This window comes from Oncorhynchus kisutch, linkage group LG10, assembly GCF_002021735.2.
Source record: "Oncorhynchus kisutch isolate 150728-3 linkage group LG10, Okis_V2, whole genome shotgun sequence".
Taxonomy (NCBI): domain Eukaryota; kingdom Metazoa; phylum Chordata; class Actinopteri; order Salmoniformes; family Salmonidae; genus Oncorhynchus; species Oncorhynchus kisutch.
In genome coordinates, this window is record NC_034183.2 from 24,589,719 (window position 1) to 24,603,549 (window position 13,831).

The 13,831-nt window shown below is 41.4% G+C and overlaps 1 protein-coding gene across 1 annotated transcript in view; it reads right to left on the bottom strand.

The window, feature by feature from the left end:
- Positions 1–3,656, bottom strand: part of LOC109897949 (tyrosine-protein kinase ABL2) — a 42,058-nt gene extending 38,402 nt beyond the window's left edge. Inside the window, exon 1 of the mRNA XM_020492631.2 lies at positions 2,961–3,656. Coding sequence (XP_020348220.1) covers positions 2,961–3,162 — 202 coding nt within the window. The 5' untranslated portion in view covers positions 3,163–3,656. The remainder of the gene's footprint in view (positions 1–2,960) is intronic.
- Between the last annotated feature and the right edge of the window lie 10,175 nt (positions 3,657–13,831).

The window sequence follows — 13,831 nt, forward strand, 5'->3', positions numbered from 1 at the left end:
AGGCAAAAATACATGTACACGTACTACACACAAACCTCAAAAGGGTCACAGATTGAGGTTTCCATCTCAAGTAGCCACGGTATCAAACGCAACATGATGTCATTGTACTTTCATTTGGGGAAACAATTGGCCTAGGCCTTTTACAACTGACAAACCATACAAAAGGACTAACTGTTCAACACTAACAACGCCAAAATGGCTAAAAGGAGGGCAATTCCACAATACCAGAATGATGCAGAATGAATACAAAGTTTACAACTCTATGCACAAGGAGTACTTAATGTGTTTGTTACGTTCTCTGTGGTAACTTACTAGAAGAACAGTGGAAATGCAAAGATTGCTAACATAATGACAGCACAGAAAGACAGTTTGTCTTACATTTTAAAGTAAAATAAAATCTGGAGTCTAAGCATCACCGTGGAATTACCCAGGAAGAACCGCCAAATCATCTTGCGGACTAAAGAAAAGGAGGAAATGGGCTTTGTTGCAAAATAATAACTTCCTTAGAATCAGCCATGGTGACATAACTCAGCCAGATGTGAAGGGATCAAATCCTATGAATAGACAAAACCATGTTCGACAGATAGTGCCGACTTTACTTCCATGGCCCAATGGTTTCACAAGACAATACTTTTACCCAACAGTAGCACTACAAGGATAGAACTGCATCATATAGCCTAGGCTTAAATTAGAATTGCTCCTGCTCGGTCAAGGAGAGAGTTGCACAGACAAATGCTTTCATACTTCATTATATTGTGAGGGTTTACAAGGTAATAGCCTTTAGACACTTGGCTATGCATCCAGTTATAAAAAGGACACTTGGACATTTGAAAGTACAGACAGTGTGCACTTTGCAGGTTTGCGTTTCCAGCTGAAGAGGTTCATTGTGGAGATGTGACAGGTCTCGCTTTGCCCCTGTGTAGAGAGCTGAAAAAACAACTACTAGACGAGCCTTACACTCTCGCCATTCCCATCACATCTGATTCCATGCAAGACTGACTGACCTTCCCTTGGGTAAAGCAAAGCTCAACGGAAGCAGTAGAGACTGGATAGTTGTTGCAATTGTGGATGGATATACAGTGTCTTCGTCAGACACAGAATAATAACATTCTCAACTTCTGTAACAATGCATCCCTAAATGGTCTTACAGAACTCGATAACATATACATAACGGCAATTACTTCTACAGTAGCTCAAAGCAGGACTTCGCTGACTAAATGTAATAATAGTTTCACCATATGAAGATCCTTACTGATAGCCTTGACTAAATCCTGAGTGCCATTGACACATTGCAGGCCTAGATAGAGGCATAATGACTGTACGTACAGTACCAGACTATTAATTCACGGGTTTTATTTTTATATTTTCTACATTGTAGAATAATAGTGAAGAAATCAAAACTACGAAATAACATATGGAATCATGTAGTCACCAAAAAAGTATTTAAACAAATCAAAATATAATTTTATATTTGAGAATCTTCAAAAGTAGCCACCCTTTGCCTTGATGACAGCTTTGCACACTCTTGGCATTCTCTCAACCAGCTTCATGAGGTAGTCACCTGGAATGCATTTCAGTTAACAGCTGTACCCGTTACCCCTGCCCAAATAAATGCTTCAGAGTTCAATTAACAGGCACATCTCAACATGAACTGTTCAGAGGAGACTGCGTGAATCTGGCCTTCATGGTCGAATTGCTGCAAAGCGAAACACCATCCCATCTGGTTTGCGCTTAGTGGGACTATCATTTGTTTTTCAACAGGACAATGACCCAACACACCTTCAGGCTGTGTAAGGGCTATTTGCCCAAGGAGAGTGACGGAGTGCTGCATCAGATGACCTGGCCTCCACAATCACCTGACCTCAACCCATTTGAGATGTTTTGGGATGAGTTAGACCGCTGAGTGAAGGAAAAGCAGCCAACAAGTGCTCTGCATATGTGGAAACTCCTTCAAGACTGTTGGAAAAGCATTCCAGGTGAAGCTGGTTTAGAGAATGCCAAGAGTGTGCAAAGCTGTCAAGGCAAATGGTGGCTACTTTGAATAATCTAAAATATATTCGGATTTTTAAAAAACTTTTTGGGTTACATGATTCCATGTCTGTTATTTCATAGTTTTGATGCCTTCACTATTGTTCTCCAATGTAGAAAATAGTACAAATGAATCAAGACGCTAGAATCAGTATGTCCAAACTTTTGACTGGTACTGTATATCAATCCAGTTTGACCCTCCTTGAACACCAATGTGAGTTTGCCACTGGGGCACTACTACTACATCACAAGGTTGAGCACAGTGAGTATTTTAGTACCTAAATTACAATCTATGAAATAGAGTATCCTCAAGGAATATGTTGGATTATAGTTTGTTACACAAACATAATTCAAAGTTACTTTGCACATCAATTTTCTGTTGAGTGGGCTATGTTGTAAAAGACCATACTTGAAAATCACTCCAGGCTGAAATGTGGCATTGTTGTGGCTGCCATAGTGAGTTAATGGAGTGGAATTGCCACTGCATCCCGGGTGGCAGAGATCATCGTTTAACAAGCATCTCGGAGTCCAGGTCGCCATAGACGTGAACGGTCCTTTTTGTTCCTTGCAGCTGTGCAGTACCGAAACGTGTTTTCGCCCCATCCCTCTCTGTTGTCTCAGAATAACGAAACACAATCCACGTTCGTAGTAGCACTGACTAGCTACACTAACCTAGAAATCAAGAAAACTAGCAAACACAAGCTGATTAACGGTACACCTAGAGCTGTCACTGATGATAGCAAGTTCTTGTATTTCCGCTACGATGTAGTAGTCAGGCACCGAGTTGACTAGCAGTGAACTAGTTAGCACGTTAGCTAACTAGCTAGCAAACACCCGCTAAATAAACCAGTTTGACTAACTAGCTGCCGTTATTACTTGACATACCAGTTGATAAAATAAACAATTTTATAATACTATGTGTCTTTTCCTACCTGAATGCTGGGTGAATATATTAATTGCTGGGTCCGGCACGTTAACGGCAGCAACCCTGCCTGGTGCCGTTCCGGTACTGCTGACTTCCCGGGGTCTCCTCCCTGCACTTCCCCTGTTCCCCTTGCCCGGGTGTTGTTGCGGTGGTGGCGGTTGGAGTCCTGTTGAAGCCCCCTCACCGACGCGGCCTACCTGTTGTCCCATCCCCGCAGTTCGGTGTAAAGAAGTTCGGGACGAAGCTAGCCAATCCTGCACACTCCTGGTTCACATCCCCCAACTGTGGAGCGGCCTGTTCCGAATAGTCTTCCTCGACACCCTTTTATCCACCCGACGTCCTAGCTAGCTAGCTTATCTCGCTAACGTTAGCTCGATAGCTAGTATCGGTGAAACCCACCCACCTTGTCACAAACAATAAAGCAAAAGTCACTGAAACTCTCTACCAACGGTCCGTGGGATCTCGAGGCAGGAATGTTCAGTCCCCCACGTCCGAGTTTCTGCGAAATATGGACCCTTCAGGGTTGTTTCGCCGTGCTCCAGGCACTGCGCGCCCCTTCTGCAGCCGCCATCTTTACCGCAGAATAGAGTTTACTATTTAGGAAGAGGATTTCACCACACTCCCCAGGTCACATTGATCCATTACAAGTCCCAAACGTTACAAGGACCTCAGAGCCACTAGATGACGGACAGCCCGAGGCCCAACCAATGATTATATACATCATTGATCCTCCACCTTATTGGAGAATGAGATTCCCTGGACCAACTATTACCATGGCACCCAGCATGATTGCATTGTTCATAACTTGTATGTGTGAAATAAGACCTCTGGAAAAACGAAATGTATATTGTTCAACGTTTAACATAAATTATTGAAATATTGTCATAACATTGATATACTGTTATTTGTGTTATAGCTATTTATCCCATAAAAAAACACATTTAAAAAGACAGCCTATGGCTATTTTCTTTTGGCAGCGACAGACAATACTGTGTTTATGCCATCACCCCTGACATGACACAGTTTATGCTTCACAGTTTATGCTTCATAAACTTTTGAAATGAAAAATACAGAAGTCACAATTCTAACCCAGGATTTTGTGACAAAGACCAAAAATAGACTCTTTCTCAAAGATTCATAGCTTAGTTTTGAAGCGGGCACCACCTGACAAACAATACCTAATGCACTGTAATGGTAATAACATCAAGCATATCTCAGAACACCCATTTTCACAGAAATGTTTTAAACACCATAACTCCATAAATTGATCTCAAGAAAAATAGAGGAATGTCAATCTCTGTAAAAAAAATATATAGAGATATCTGAACAAAAGTTTCACTCTGGAGTAAAACAAAAAGTAATGTTCTAAATGATCAGAAGACATCACGAGCGAGCTCAAAGGTTGTCTCAAATAAATTTGAAAAAGACTGAAATAGTAAAACAAATAGTAATTTGTAGTAAACAGCACAGAAATGTCCCCCATTTGAAATTACAGCCAGGCTGAAGTAGCCTTGCAATAAAATCTCTCAATAGGATACATATCAATGTACATTTTTCTCAGATAACACACAATTGTAAGCGGTTCAGTTTCGATAATTACTTATCTACTGAGTAAAATGGAAAATTATGGATCATTTGGGATTATCAATTGACAATGTATTGTCAGTGTGGGAATTTTGACATTTTACATTTCAGCGCCATCTGCTGGATGAGATTACAAATGTAAATCTCCAAAATCTTAAATGCCCGAGAGAAAAATAAACATTTGATTCGTAGTGTTCGTACCCCGTGACTTTTTCCATTTTTTTTTACGTTACAGCCTTATTCTAAAATTAACGAAATAATTCAATTTCGTCATCAATCTGCACACAATACCCCATAATGACAAAGCAAAACCGTTTTTTTATACATTTTTGCAAAAGTATTAAAAATAAAAACAGAAATACCTTATTTACATAAGTATTCAGATCCTTTGCTATGAGACTCGAAATTGAGCTCAGGTGCATACTGTTTCCAATGATCACTCGTGAAATGTTTCTTCAACTTGATTGGAGTCCACCTGTGGTAAATTCAATTGATTGGATATGTAATTTTTTATATTTTTGGGATATGATTTGGAAAGGCACACACCTATCTATATAAGGTCCCACAGTTGACAGTGCCTGTCAAAGCAAAAACCAAGCCATGAGGTCGAAGGAATTGTCCGTGTAGCTCCGGGACGTGATTGTGGTGAGGCACAGATCTGGGGAAGGGTACCAAAAAATATCTGAGCATTGAAGGTCTCCAAGAACACAACAGCTCCATCATTCTAAAATGGAAGAAGTTTGGAACCACGAAGACTCTTCCTGGAGCTGACTGCCCGGCCAAACTGAGCAATCAGGGGGAAAAGGCCTTGGTCAGGGAGGTGACCAAGAACCCGATGTTCACTCTGACAGAGCTTCAGAGTTCCTCTGTGGAAATGGGAGAACCTTCCAGAATGACAGCAATCTCTGCAGCATTCCACCAATCAGGCCTTTACGGTAGATTTTAACATCCAGCTGCAACAACAGTTTCCACCAATTCAAGCTCAGGTGTGGAATGAATTACTGATTTGTATAGAATCACTTTCAATTTTGCTTTTGAATAAATATGCATTCTTTATTAGCATTAAATTAATCTGATCATGTGCATAAGGCTTCACATCTGACAAAACATTCATTCATGCCTGCAGCCAGAAATGTCTTCTTTGACATCTGTCAGGTGGTGGTGGAGTGGGGAAAGAATCCTAAGAATCGGCGTGGAGAAAATTAGATCAATTTCAGTTTATCAAAGTTGGTCAACTGGTTTACTTGTTTACGGTTAGAGTTACAAAACAATGGGAGGGATATTTCCTAAATATTATAAAAACAGAGTAACATTAATGCAAAGTGCAACAATAACGCAACACTCACCCTTAGGAATTCACAATATACATAGTAATACAGCCAGTCATTAACCACCACGTTCCAGGTGTGGTAGTAATTGTCAAAGGGTGTCGAGTTCCACCAATCCTGTGAAGCAAAATCTGTATAAAAAAGAACAGTAAAGAAGATGGCCAGCTAAACTATATAAAGTATCCAAATTCAGATAATTCTGTCCGTCCATGTCTGCTGATGTGTCATTGAGGCAGTGTAGTGAGCACTGGCACTAGTGTCCTGCAGATCTGGTCAGTGATGGAGTAAATGAGTAATATGATCGAGTAAAGGTGTCTGCCAGTGTACCTTGTACAACATCTGGACAGCAAACCGTAACATACCAGCAAATGCGTTGAGCCAGCAGTGCAGGAAGGCTTAGAAGAGAACCAGAACTTATAGAGAAAGGAAAACGACTTGTGATTTCCTTCCTTCAATTCCTTAAACTATTGCTCTAGCAATATGGAGGTAGTTTTTTTTTGTAACAGTATTTTTATTGGAATTTCACAATTTTCACCCATATTAAGAGACACAACAACAGAGACAGCACACAGAACAAAAACAAGAAAAAGAGCACCCACTTACACATATCTACGTGCATATATATACACATACATACACACATACATATACACCCACTTACACATATCTACGTGCATATATATACACATACATACACACATACATATACACCCACTTACACATATCTACGTGCATATATACACATACATACACACATACATATACACCCACTTACACATATCTACGTGCATATATATACACATACATACACACATACATATACACCCACTTACACATATCTACGTGCATATATATACACATACATACACACATACATATACACCCACTTACACATATCTACGTGCATATATATACACATACATACATACATACATATACACCCACTTACACATATCTACGTGCATATATATACACATACATACATACATACATATACACATACATACGCATATCTACGTGCATATATATACACATACATACATACATATACACACACATACGCGCACGCACACACACACATACACACCCATACATACGTACACCATTTTCCTCTTCCCGCTCGGTGCTTCTCTCACCCCATCACCATCAGAGTCTCTCAATACATACATTTTAAACAAACTTACGAACAGAAATTAAACAAAAAAGCTCAGTTTAAACCAAGAGGTTAGGTTCCACACATGGAACGTACAGTGTAGTTCTGAAATACATAGATCCCCGCCAATTCTAAGAGAATCCTTGCAGCATAATAGCTGATACCTCAGGTTCTAGGTAATTTAGATAAGGTTCCCATACTTTGCAGAACTGGTCTGTTTTAGAATGCAATGTACATGTCAGATATTCCAGAGGCACCCATTCAAATAGTATCTTATGCCAATCTTTAATAGAAGGAACCTTATCACTAATCCACTCTAAAAGGATGTTTTTCCTCGCTGCGAAGGTAAGGATGTTGTAAAGCCTCCTTTTACCGACAGAAGTAACATGCCTACTAGGGAGACCCAACAGTAAAGAAACTGGGTCCAATTCTAGATCAACCCCTAGGATCTTTTCAATTTCTTGCAGAACACCAGATCAGTATCTTTGTATTTTGGTACATGACCATAAACAATGTGTTAGGGTGCCTGTATCAGTTTTGCATTTAAGTCACTGAGGGGAAGGGGAAGAGGAAGCGGGGCTAAAAGCATTTCTGCGATTTGGGGATATATGCAATCTGTGTATTATTCTTAATTGGATTGCTCTAGTACGGTTACATATAGATATTGTTTTTGCATATCTCCAAATGTCCTCCCACATCTCTTCGTCAATAGTAACAGACAATTCATTCTCCCACACTTGTTTCACCCTCTGTGTGTTGACAGCAGAAAAGGACCTTAAAGTATCATAAAACAGACTTACAGACATTTTCCTTTGTGGGAAAAAAAGCATTCTTTCAATGACAGACACATCAGGGTTACCAATTAAGGTGGTGCTCTTCAGAATATAATGTCTTACTTGTAGGAAGCGGAAAAAGTCCTGCTTTGGGAGTCGATATTTCTCGACCATCTGCTCAAATGACAACAAAATCTTATCAGCAAATAAGTCATTTAGCCTGCGAATGCCCTTATTAAGCCATAAGTTAAAGCCAGCATCCAGCAATCCTGGACTGAAATCTGGGTTGTTAAGAATTGGGGTAAGAGCAGAGGTTAGTTTGGACCTTTCCAGGAAGCGTTGAACTGACCTTCATACTTTGAGTGTGTTAAGTGTAACAGGATTATTGCAGTGATCTTCTACAGACTTGAAACTTCTGAAAAATAAAAGATCCTGTAAGGGGTATTTTGAAAGAGAAGTCTCAATGTCTAACCAAATAGAGGAGTCATAATTTGTGATCCAGTCAGAAATATAACAAAGTTGGGCACACCATTGATAGAACCTGATATTGGGCAGGTCCAAGCCGCCCATAGAACTTGGCAGCTGCAATATTGCCATCTTAAGTCTTGGCTTGCGTTTACTCCATATAAAGGAACTTAGCCATCCATTTACATCCTTTATTACCTTATTGGAGAGTAATACTGGGATAATTTGGATTGGGTAAAGTAGTCTAGGTAAAGTGTTCATTTTCAAGAGGGATATTCTACCCAACCAAGAAATCGGGGGAGAGTTCCAGCGCTCCAGATCCTGTCTTATTGTATCAAACAAGGGAACAAAATTGGCTTTGTACATTACCTTATCCAACCTATTAGTTCCACCACCCACACATGCAATGACATCTCCTGGTTTCAATGATGTTTCTAGAGACAATATCTCTCTCTTCATCACTCAATACCTAGGTTTACCTCCACTGTATTCACATCCTACCATACCTTTGTCTGTATATTATACCTTGATGCTATTTTATCGCCCCCAGAAACCTCCTTCTAGACGACCAATTCTTATTGCTTTTAGCCGCACCCTTATTCTACTCCTCCTATGTTCCTCTGGCGATGTAGAGGTGAATCCAGGCCCTGCAGTGCCTAGCTCCACTCCTATTCCCCAGGCGCTCTCTTTTGACGACTTCTGTAACCGTAATAGCCTTGGTTTCATGCATGTTAACATTAGAAGCCTCCTCCCTAAGTTTGTTCTATTCACTGCTTTAGCACACTCTGCCAACCCGGATGTTCTAGCTGTGTCTGAATCCTGGCTTAGGAAGACCACCAACAATTCAGAAATTTTATTTCCAAACTACAACATTTTCAGACAAGATAGAACTGCCAAAGGGGGCGGTGTTGCAATCTACTGCAAAGATAGCCTGCAGAGTTCTGTCCTACTATCAAGGTCTGTACCCAAACAATTTGAACTTCTACTTTTAAAAATCCACCTCTCTAAAAACAAGTCTCTCACCGTTGCCGCCTGCTATAGACCACCCTCTGCCCCCAGCTGTGCTCTGGACACCATATTTGAACTGATTGCCCCCCATCTATCTTCAGAGCTCGTGCTGCTAGGCGACCTAAACTGGAACATGCTTAACACCCCAGCCATCCTACAATCTAAACTTGATGCCCTCAATCTCACACAAATGATCAATGAACCTACCAGGTACCTCCCCAAAGCCTTAAACACAGGCACCCTCATAGATATCATCCTAACCAACTTCCCCTCTAAATACACCTCTGCTGTCTTCAACCAAGATCTCAGCGATCACTGTGTCTTGTGTTCTCCCCCATTCTGTTCCCTCTTTTTACGCAAAATGGAGATCAAGATGGCGGACGGAAGACAGGGTGGTGCGGCAGGTGCCGCTTCTCATTCGAATGCTGTAATTTTATCTAAACCATCAGGTGTACGCCGATCCCAGCTAAGTAACTCATGCAAAGAGTTAAAGCGCAATTATGTGTTTTATCTCCAGTACTCTGCCATGATTGTCAGTTATGTAGCTGCTCTACTGATAATCTCAGTGCGTCCTTTCTGGGATGACACAATCAGTCTACTACCGGAGAATAATGTTCTGAATAATGGCCAAGTCTACCTCGCTCCTTATTCTACTGAACCGCTTAGGCGTAACAAACACAAGTCCAACATTTATCGGAAACTGTTAAACTACCTGTTCACTACCCTCCTGCTCTCCGGGGATGTACAACTCAATCCTGGGCCCAATATCACGAGCCAGTGATACTCACCGGAGTGGAGAGCGGTGTCCACTGGTCGTCGCCGCTGTGGAGGTGGGTGAGTGCTATGGTCCTATGGTTTCTCTCGACTCACCCGGCTCCAGGATAGATTTTGACTCTTCAAACATACCAGAGTCGCTATATGTGATCCCTGACTCTGCTTCTGGTACGCAAGCTATTTTAATTAGTTCCCCGCATCCAGTGCAGGCGAGAGGGATTGTTAATTGCGCTACCGAACTGCCCCTAATCAAAACGGCCTAAACCCAGCCGTCAGAAAACACCGAAAATTTAACTTTTTTCAATGTGTCAATCACTCTCGAGTCATCTGGGACCCACGAGCTAAACCCAAGGGACCACTAGGGGGGCACTTGAACATTCGTAGTGTCATTCCAAAAAGTGATCAAATTCAACATCTACTCACAGACTCCAACCTTGACTTTCTCTGCCTCTCAGAGACATGGCTCCATAAACACTCTCCATATGCTGCTTTGATTGTGCCTGGCTACAATGTTTTCAGGAGAGACGGGATTGAAGGAAGAGGAGGGGGTGTGATGATTTACATTAAAGAACATATCCGATGTAAACAAATTGAGTGGTCATGTGATAATGAACTAGAATGTATCGGCCTGAACGTTACACTGTCTCACCAAATGTCTTTTACCCTCATTGGAATGTATAGGCCACCTTCCACCAAAAGTGTGTTATTTGATCAGTTTAATACCATGCTTAGTGAATGTGATTTTGGGAAAGAGGTCATCTTAATGGGAGATTTTAACATTAATTATGAAGACAAGTGTTGTAGGAAAACCCTCAAACGGATCACTAATACCTTTGACCTTACACAGCTAGTTAAAGGGCCAACCAGGGTGACTCGTTGCTCTAAAACACAGATTGATTTGGTGTTCAGTAATAAACCAGAGAGAGTGACTAAATCATTCAATATGGTTACTGGGCTGTCTGATCATAATCTGACACTTATAGAGGTTTAACCTCTCTACTGTTAGAAAGCCGGATGAACTCAGAATACCTAAGAGTGAATTAAACTATTTTGAAAAAGCAATTAAGGGAATAAACTGGAATGATCTCTTGTCCTATACAGACGTGGAAGCTGATAGTCAGGTTTTTCTATCCACAATCCAGACTACAATAAATGGCTTCCTAAAGAAAATCTAATCCAAACCTGGCCAAAAGAGCACTCTTCCTTGGCTAAATGGAGAAATCTGGAAATTGATGAAAGAACGAGATTATGCTCTAAAAATAGCCCTAAAATCTAAATTAGAGCATGACAGACGTAGGTTTACCATGTTGAGAAATAAGGTGATGAAATAAATCAGACAGGCCAAGGCAAACTTTTTTATTAACATAATTGGTGAAGCAAAGGGAAATTCTAAATTGATATGGGAGAATCTAAAAAAGTTAACAGGGAAAGACCATAGTAACGCTGCAAAAAGACTAGAAATCATGGTGAATAACAATCTAACACAGGATGCAGTCGAAATAGCAATAGCCTTCAATTCCTACTTTATTGACTCTGTCAGGGTACTGACACAGAACCCCTCCACTGGTTTCTTGGGCTCAGTGCTAGTGAATGACACTCAACCTGTCTTCATCATAAGGGAGGTTTCTGAGTCAAAGGTGAACAAGGTGATTAGCTCACTAAAGAACTCTAAAGCCAAAGATGTGTTTGGGATGGACTCTACCTTTCTTAAAAACTACAAAGAGTCACTCATTGGCCCCATTACTAAGGTCACCAACACATCTATTGGTCTCGGTGTGTTTCCAAGGGTATGGAAGTTGGCCATAATAACGGCCATCTTTAAATCAGGCAACCCTGCTAACGTGAGTAACTACAGGCCCATTAGTATACTACCTGTGGTGTCAAAGGTTGTTGAAAAGTGTGTAGCAGAACAACTGATTGCCCACCTCAACAACAGCCCCTTCACATTACACTCCATGCAGTTTGGCTTCAGAGCGAAACACTCCACAGAAACGGCCAACTGCTTTCTTCTGGAAAATGTGAAGTCCAAGATGGACAAAGGGGGTGCTGTTGGGGCTGTGTTTCTGGACCTAAGGAAAGCTTTTGATACTGTTAACCATGAGATTCTCATCACAAAATTGTCCAAGTTCAACTTTTCCCCTGATGCCTTGAGATGGATGAAATCATACCTTGAAGGCAGAACTCAGTGTGTCAGAGTGAGCAATGGGCTGTCGCCCACTCGTAGCTATGATGTGGGCGTGCCCCAAGGGTCAATACTGGGGCCCCTCCTGTTCAGCCTGTACATTAATGATCTGCCTTCTGTCTGTACTGGGTCTGAAGTTCAAATGTATGCAGATGATACAGTGATATATGTGCATGCAAAGAGCAAACAACAAGCTGCACAAGAACTCACTACTGTAATGGTCCAGGTTACAAAGTGGCTCAGTGACTCGTGGTTGCATCTCAATGTGAAAAAAACTGTTTGCATGTTCTTCACAAAGAGGGCAACAGATGCTACTGAGCCAGATGTCTATGTGTCAGGGGAGAAGCTCCAGGTGGTATCCGATTTTAAGTACCTTGGCATCATACTTGATTCCAACCTCTCTTTTAAAAAGCACGTGAAAAAGGTAATTCAAATAACCAAATTCAACCTAGCTAATTTCCGATTTATACAAAATTGTTTGACTACAGAGGTAGCAAAACTGTACTTCAAATCTATGATACTCCCCCACTTAACATACTGCTTGACTAGTTGGGCCCAAGCTTGCTGTACAACATTAAAACCTATTCAGTCTGTCTACAAACAGGCTCTCAAAGTGCTTGATAGGAAGCCCAATAGCCATCATCATTGTCACATAACCTGCCCAGGGACTGCGGTTGAAAATTAGCCGGCTGGCTAAAACCGGCACTTTTACTGAAACGTTGATTAATGTGCACTGTCCCTGTAAAAATAAAAAATAAACTAAATAAACTAAACTGCCTCATTGCCTGCATCCGTAATGGGTCAGCGGTCAAACGACCTCCACTCATCACTGTAAAACGCTCCCTGAAACACTTCAGCGAGCAGGCCTTTCTAATCGACCTGGCCGGGGTATCCTGGAAGGATATTGATCTCATCCTGTCAGTAGAGGATGCCCGGATATTTTTTTTAAATGCCTTCCTAACCATCTTAAATAAACATGCCCCATTCAAGAAATGTATAACCAGGAACAGATATAGCCCCTGGTTCTCCCCAGACCTGACTGCCCTTAACCAACACAAAAACATCCTATGGCGTTCTGCATTAGCATCGAACAGCCCCCGTGATATGCAGCTGTTCAGGGAAGCTAGAAACCATTATACACAGGCAGTTAGAAAAGCCAAGGCTAGCTTTTTCAAGCAGAAATTTGCTTCCTGCAACACTAACTCAAAAAAGTTCTGGGACACTGTAAAGTCCATGGAGAATAAGAACACCTCCTCCCAGCTGCCCACTGCACTGAAGATAGGAAACACTGTCACCACTGATAAATCCACCATAATTGAGAATTTCAATAAGCAATTTTCTACAGCTGGCCATGCTTTCCACCTGGCTACTTCTACCCCGGTCAACAGCACTGCACCCCCAACAGCAACTCGCCCAAGCCTTCCCCATTTCTCCTTCTCCCAAATCCATTCAGCTGATGTTCTGAAAGAGCTGCAAAATCTGGACCCCTACAAATCAGCCGGGCTAGACAATCTGGACCCTTTCTTTCTAAAATTATCTGCCGAAATTGTGCCACCCCTATTACTAGCCTGTTCAACCTCTCTTTCGTGTCGTCTGAGATTCCCAAAGATT